The 7,844-nt window shown below is 41.5% G+C and overlaps 1 protein-coding gene across 1 annotated transcript; it reads right to left on the bottom strand.

The window, feature by feature from the left end:
• Positions 1-5,164: 5,164 nt before the first annotated feature.
• Positions 5,165-7,006, bottom strand: uqcrq (ubiquinol-cytochrome c reductase, complex III subunit VII). Its single transcript, XM_084549441.1, has 3 exons — positions 6,949-7,006; positions 6,070-6,241; positions 5,165-5,509 (listed from the first exon to the last, which is right to left on the bottom strand). The coding sequence occupies exons 2-3, from the start codon at positions 6,221-6,223 to the stop codon at positions 5,415-5,417; spliced, it is 249 nt and encodes an 82-aa protein (XP_084405567.1). The 5' UTR covers positions 6,224-6,241; positions 6,949-7,006; the 3' UTR covers positions 5,165-5,414.
• Between the last annotated feature and the right edge of the window lie 838 nt (positions 7,007-7,844).

Below are 7,844 nucleotides of genomic sequence, written 5' to 3'. Positions count from 1 at the left end.
TATATGACTTTATTCTCATAAATAACGACTTTATTCTCGTAATATATGACTTTATTCTCATAAATAACGACTTTATTCTCATAAATAACGACTTTATTCTCGTAATATATGACTTTATTCTCGTAAATTATGACTTTATTCTCGAAGTTTCAGATTTTTTTTTCCCTTAATGTGGCCCTAATACGCCGTCGTAAAAAATTTAAAATTAAGGTTAAAAAATAAAAATAGAAGAAAGAAAAAAATACAATTTAGTTGTAGGCTTTTTTAAAAAGATATGTTTTTAAGTCCTTTTTAAAAGTATCTGTAGTCTGTGGGGCCCTCAGGTGGTCAGGGAGGGCGTTCCACAGCCTGGGGGCAGCAGAAGCAAAGGCCCTATCACCCATGCTGCAGAGCTTGGTTCTGGGGGTTTGAAGGGTGTTTGAGGTTGCAGACCGGGTGCATGAGGAAGTGTGGGGGGTAAGGAGTTCCTGTAGGTAAAGGGGGGCATGTCCATGAATGCACTGGTGAGTGAGGAGGGAGACCTTGTACTCAATCCTGAGTGGGACAGGGAGCCAGTGAAGGGATTTCAGAATGGGGGTGATTACGAGAATAAAGTCGTTATTTATGAGAATAAAGTCATATATTACGAGAATAAAGTCGTTATTTATGAGAATAAAGTCATATATTACGAGAATAAAGTCGTTATTTATGAGAATAAAGTCGTTATTTATGAGAATAAAGTCGTAATTTATGAGAATAAAGTCGTAATTAATGAGAATAAAGTCATGACTAAATCCGTCAATGCAGCCGTTAATAGCAATGCCATAGGGCTTTAGTTTATCATAAGAATCCATGTGCCATAAGGTGTTGGGGCCTCTGCAGGTGTATTGCTGCCGTGCTCGCCGGAGCTCGACTCCCTCTGGATCCAGAATCTTATCAGTCGGATTGTTTCTTGAGACACCACGAAACCCCTCTGAATGGCCCGCTGATGCATCCACCGATAACCCTGCAGTTGACCAGTTCCAGCCATTTCCCCCTCCACAAAAGCAGCGACTTCCTCCAAGTCCGTCTGGTTCTTTCTCTGGAAAAGATGCATTTTCTTGCATATTCCTTTTAAAGTCCTAATACTTATGATGATGTGATGCTGATGTGCCAAACGATTAAGTATCTCCTTGTTTGTGAAACCTATCCTAAAGTACAACTCCACAAAATCCTCCACGGCCCTCATTTTACCAACTGTCTTCCTCTAAAACAACCGGTTAGAATATTATGACTTTATTCTCATAAAATAATGACTTTATTCTCATTAATTACGACTTTATTCTCATAATATATGACTTTATTCTCATAAATAACGACTTTATTCTCATAAATTACGACTTTATTCTCATAAATTACGACTTTATTCTCATAAATAACGACTTTATTCTCAGAAATTACGACTTTATTCTCATAATATATGACTTTATTCTCATAAATAACGACTTTATTCTCAGAAATTACGACTTTATTCTCAGAAATTACGACTGTATTCTCATAAATTACGACTTTATTCTCATAAATAACGACTTTATTCTCATAAATAACGACTTTATTCTCGTAATATATGACTTTATTCTCATAAATTACGACTTTATTCTCATAAATAACGACTTTATTCTCGTAATATATGACTTTATTCTCATAAATTATGACTTTATTCTCGTAAGTTACGACTTTATTCTCGAAGTTTGTGATTTTTTTTTTTCCTTAATGTGGCCCTAATACTCCGTTGTATGTTTGCACATACAAGGAATTTGCTTTGGTGTTGTTGCACTCATTACGCCTACAATAAAATAAAATAAAGTAAAATATAGAAACTTGGCTTTCAAATATCAGAATCAGAATCAGCTTTAATGACCAAGTATAATAATAATAATAATAAATTTTATTTAAAAGCGCTTTTCAAGATACTCAAAGACACTTTACATAAAAAGAACATCAAATCAGCAAAACAGTGTGAAATATATTATATTGAAATATATTAAAAACACAATAAACTGAGCTAAACATTAAAACCAATTTTAAGAAGGTGTGTTTTTGTCAGAGATTTGAAGGTAGGAAGGTCGGTACAGTCGCGGATGTGTTTGGGGAGAGAGTTCCAGAGGGAGGGGGAAGCTGCAGAGAAGGCTCTGTCGCCCCAGGTTCGATGCTTGGTCTTGAGTGATGGAGTAAGGAGGTTTCCGTCACATGAACGTAGGCTGCGGGATGGATTGTGGCGATGGAGCAGGTCAGTGAGATAGGAGGGGGGCCTGGTTATGGAGGGCTTTGTGTGTGAGGAGGAGGATTTTGAACTGTATACGCTGTGGAACTGGGAGCCAGTGGAGTTTCTGGAGGACAGGAGTGATGTGATCACGGGAGCGGGTGTGGGTGAGCAGACGTGCAGCAGAATTTTGGATGTACTGAAGTTTATTTAAAGTTTTGGATGGTGTGCCATAGAGGATGCTATGTATGTGCACATACAGGGAATCTGACTCCGGTAGCTTTACTCTCTTGTACATAACACTCGAACTTAAATAAGTGAAGAAAATTAAAAATAAAAATAAGACAAAATAAACTAAATCTCAATCTATACACATAAAAATATAGAATAAGAGCAGATATATACAACAAGCCAGGGTTTTGTACAGTGACTATATACAGTAGTGCAGAGTTATTGTTTATTGTTCATGTGGATGGACTCACACTCTGTGACTGCTCAGAGTTCAACAGAGCAACAGCCCGGGGGAAGAAACTGTCCTTGTGGCGGGTGGTTTTGGCGTACAGCGCTCTGTAACGCCGGCCTGAGGGAAGGAGTCTAAACAGGTTGTGACCGGGGTGTGAGGGGTCAGTGGAGATTTTACTGGCCCGCTTCCTGACCCTGGACCGGTACAGGTCCTGGATGGAGGGAAGGTCGGTACCAATGATCCTCTCTGCAGACCTGACTGTTCTCTGCAGTCTGTCCCTGTCATGTCTGGTGGCGGATCCAAACCAGACAGTGACGGATGTGGTCAGGACAGACTGGACTATTGCAGTGTAAAAGATATACAAAAATACAAAAAATATATAAACAGTATATATTTACAGTGGGATGGTAGTGGGTTTGATGTGTTCATGGGGGGGGGGGGGGGGGGGGGGCTTGGCATTGTTCAGCAGACACACTGCGGATGGGAAAAAAGTGTTCGCCATGCGAGTGGTCCTACATTCGATGGATCACAGCCGTCTGCCAGAGGGGAGTCTGTTAAATAGTTTGTGTCCAGGGTGAGAGGGATCGGCCACAATCTTAGCTGCACGCTTCAGAGTCCTGGAAGTGTACAGCTCGTCGAGAGACTTCAGACCGCAGCCAATCACCTTCTCTGCAGAGCGAATGACACGCTGCAGTCTGCTCTTGTCCTTAGCAGAGGCTGCAGCATACCAGGTGGTGAAGGAGTTGGTGAGGATGGACTCAATGATGGCAGTGTAGAAGTGAACCATCATTGTCTTTGGCAGGTTGAATTTCTCCAGCTGCCGCAGGAAGTACATCCTCTGCTGTGCTTTTTTAATTAGGGCACTGATGTTCAGCTCCCATTTGAGGTCCTGGGAGATGATGGTGCCCAGGAAACGGAAGGAGTCCACAGTGTTGACTGTAGAGTAACACAGGATGATGGGGAGGAGTGGGGCTGTGTTCTTCCTGTAGTCCATGATCATCTCCACTGTCTTGGAGGCGTCCAGCTCCAGGTTGTGGCGGCTGCACCAAGTCACCAGGCGGTCAATCTCTAGTCGGTAGGCGCTCTCATCTCCACCTGAGATGAGCCCGATGAAGGTGGTGTCATCCGCAAACTTCAGGAGCTTGACAGACTCGTGACTGGAGGTGCAGCTGTTTGTGTACAGGGAGAAGAGCAGACGTGAAAGGACACAGCACACTCATTTCGACCATGTTGTTTACCTACGAGCCAGGTAGCTCCATGAAACATACTATTCCCATCCACCACAACACACCACTGCTCATGAACTCAAATAGATAACACCGATTAGGCATAACAATATGACCACTGAAAGGTGAAGTGAATAGCACTGACCATCTTGTGACAATGCGCTGTTCTGCTGGGAAACTTTTGAACCTGGCATTTTTAATGTGGATGTTACTTAGACATGTACCACCCACCTAGACCAGACCAGGCAGCCCCACCCCATAGCAATGACACTCCTTGATGGAAGCAGCCATCCCCAGCAGGATGCAGCCTGACACAGGCACACACACAAAAATGGTTCAGGAACAACTAAAAAAAACAAAGAACAGCACAAGGTGTTGGCCTCTAAATTCCCTAGATCTCAAACTGATCAAGTATCTGTGGGATGAACTGGAACAAGCCTGGTTCCTGAAGTAGTCTTTTCTCAGCCATGGGGAAGAAGCTATGTTTAAGTCTAATGCGGGCTCGCATTACTCTAAGGGGTCATGACCCGTCAGAGGAGACAGCTGGAGTAGATCTCCTCTAGTCATGGGAGTGGAGAGCCAGTGAGCCACTGAGCAGTCTTGATGACCCGCTGCAGTTGTTTCATCTCGGATGCGGTGTAGCTGGCATACCACGCTGTACATCCATAGTAGGTCAGGACACTCTCTATTGTGCAGTGATAAGTTTTTCAGCAGAGGTGGAGGGATTTTGTTCCTCCTCAGCGTTCTCACGAAAAAGAGACGCTGCTGGGCTTTTTTTTAATAATGTGGGTGGTGTTCAAACAGTCCAAAAAACCTGAAGTTTGTGGCCCGCTCAACTTGTAGCTACCATTGTCACATTTATGCAGTTTTTAATTAATTGTCTTTGTATTCTTGGTTCCATCCACTAAAAGCTCAGCAAGATTCAATAAAAAATGATAAAACGCTGCAGGTGCTGGAGCAACAGCTCAATGAGTGCTAAGGTCCTCCATCACCCAGGTCATGGTGTACACAAAAACAAATAAAAAAACGAGGCTGGAAAAGGGCAGCTGGTCTTGCCAGATTTCTTGAAAATGTTTCGCCACTCACACAAGTAGCTACTTCTCCAATTACAGATGAGTAGCTGGTCATTAACCAACCCAAGTCACACACAGATATTCTTGACAAGAAACTAAATTCCTCATCAGCCATCTATGACTTGTGTAAGTGGTGAAACACCTTCAAGAAAACCAAACAAGTCCAGTTGTCTTTGTTTAAGCTTTGTTTTTTATTTTTATACAACTCAAGAGATGTTATAACATATTGTGCTGCAGGTGATTAGTTTTCTGTTGCTCAAAAAGTCTGTCACCACTAAATCTGCATTTTAACATATACAATTGTACATTGATCCGACCAAGAAGAGCTGGCTCAATCAAATCAGGCAAGATTGACTTCACTTAAATATCTTTCATTTTTATTGGTTAAACATACATAGTGTGAATTAATACATTTGAAAGGTGAGAGGAGCTCATTCGTCTTTCTCAAAATCAGCCAGATTCTTCCTCTTGCTCTGCTGATGGACACCGTTGCCCCAGACGTATGTCACGTACATGACCGTCATTGCTGCGAAAAAGGAAGATAACAAAGCAAATTAGCACCAAAACATACCAGCACTTCGTTAAAATGCTGGGACTTAAACATTTAAACTACATTACAAAATATCATATTATCCATACTCGCAGAGATCCTGAAAAAACAAATTTCTTTTCAAATGCAAAGACTATATTCTTCACTGGAAAAAAAATAAATGCTCAAAATACTGTAACAAACTGTAAGAAAGTCTCTGTTCAAAATTAGTGATTTGTTGCTTCTAACCATTAATTCGAGCATAAGCTGAATTTGTGTTACTTGAATAACTCCTTTCAAATAGAAAAAATACATTATTGTTATTAGTGTGTGTGAATACACAGCATATTTTAATTTTTTTTTTTTTCAGGACTGGTGTAAGTTAAAGTGTAGAAAGGAAAGGCAATTAAGTCTGAACAGAGGACATAACATGTGACTGGGAACCAGACCGAATCAACATGTGGGCACTCGTATTGACAAACCCATACGGTTTATAATAAGATTGTCATACACTTATAATAATAAGAGTATATACCAACACAATATATAGAACTCACGGGGGGCAACTTTGAAGAAAGAGGATGTGAACCTCCTCCACACATTAGGGATTCCCTTGGAGAAGTATTGGGGGAAAGCCCTCTGTTCAAATGGAGACAGACTGTATGTGATCACATGTCTGACCCTGGACAAGTCTCCAAAGTGGCGTCCCATGTTCACCCGAGAGCTGGTCTGAAAGGACAAAGCATTGACACAGTTAATACAGTCCAAATCAAAATGAAAACCACACAGAGTGATTATTTACGAAACAGAAGTCCATTTCCAGATGAACAACAGGGAATACTAGTGACTTCTAAGGAATCCATTTTCTTGGTCTGTTTTCATACTGAACTGACTAACTACTGTGTTAAATGAATACTGGGAGTCAGAGTTTAACAATCTTTAGAGTTAACTTGCTAAACAAACCATATTCTTTTCTTTACTGTATTATCTTTAGTTGTTATGTAAGGTTTAGTATGCAAGTCGTGTAATAAACTAAGTTATGTCCGTTTCTTTTATCAAAACACGACGTGTTTAACAGCGTTTATTAAACCAATAATCTGCAGAAAGGGCATCGAAGGTCACAGGAAGCAATAGAAGGTCTCAGAAAATGAAAAGTCTACAAGAACAGGACAAGCAAGCTGAAATACCACACAACGAGCTAGGCTAGTTAGCCGTGCTAAACGTTAGCATCATCAACTAGCTCCAGGAGGCTAAGCGCTAAGGTACAAACAGACCTTGAAACGTTACATTAACCGGTGACTTAACGTAGTTATTTAACCCAACATGCGTAGGTTGTTTTGTAAAAACGGATATAAGTCATAAACGGTGCAAGAAACCCCGAATTTGATTTTAAAAAACAAAGTCAACGCCGTTCACTTTGTGACATTGAGACTCACCGTGCTGCTAGCCGACGGTGTTTCCTGGTAGACTTCTGGTGTCCGTCCTTTTTGTTCAGGTCAGGTTGGATTGTCTGCAAACACTGAGGACATTACCGCCACCTGTCGGACCGGAGTGCGGAGAGGCTCCAGCTCAGGATTATCAATACGGTTTTGAATGCAAATACTAGTGATGTTTACGGTTTATTGAATTGTTTTGTACAACAAAATATATAAATTTGCTTAACTATTGTATCAGAAAACGCATCCATTCATTTTCATCTGCTGATATGAAGCCAGCTAGTGGTGGTGGCAACTCATGTGGAATCTCGAGGTGTTCCTTGACCAGTCAGCATTCACCCATCGGCCATAACATCATGACCACTGACAACTGAAGGGGAAAACACTGATTATTATTATGGCATCTGTGTGTGGGTGGGGGATATTAGGCAGCAAGTGAAAATTCAGCCAGTACACAGTGCATCACAGTCTGTCTCGTATGGGGCTGCGTAGCTGCAGAACAGTCAGGATGTCCATGCCGACTCCGGCCACCTGCTGAAAGCACCTACAGTGGACATCAGAATATCATAACCTGACCACAGAGTAACGGAAGAATTTGACTCGGTCCAGTTAATCCCGTTTTGGGTGCATGTGCGTTGCTTACCTGGGCAACACTTGGCACCAAGATGCACTATGGGAAGAAGACAGTGTGATACTTTGGTCAGTGCCCTGCTGGGAGACTTTAGGTCTTGCCAATTATGCGTTATGTTACCTTGAAACATACCAGCCACCTTAACATTGTTGCAGATCATGAACACCTAACACTTAATGGAAACAGTAGTGCTTGATTGCAAGCAAAAATTACCCAGGACTGGTTTGAGGAACACAACATAAGTGTTGACTTGACCTCCATATTC

Source organism: Chelon labrosus (genome assembly GCF_963514085.1).
Source record: "Chelon labrosus genome assembly, chromosome: 8".
Taxonomy (NCBI): Eukaryota; Metazoa; Chordata; class Actinopteri; order Mugiliformes; family Mugilidae; genus Chelon; species Chelon labrosus.
Note: the sequence above shows the minus strand (reverse complement) of the source record. Positions and strands in the feature narration are given on the sequence as shown.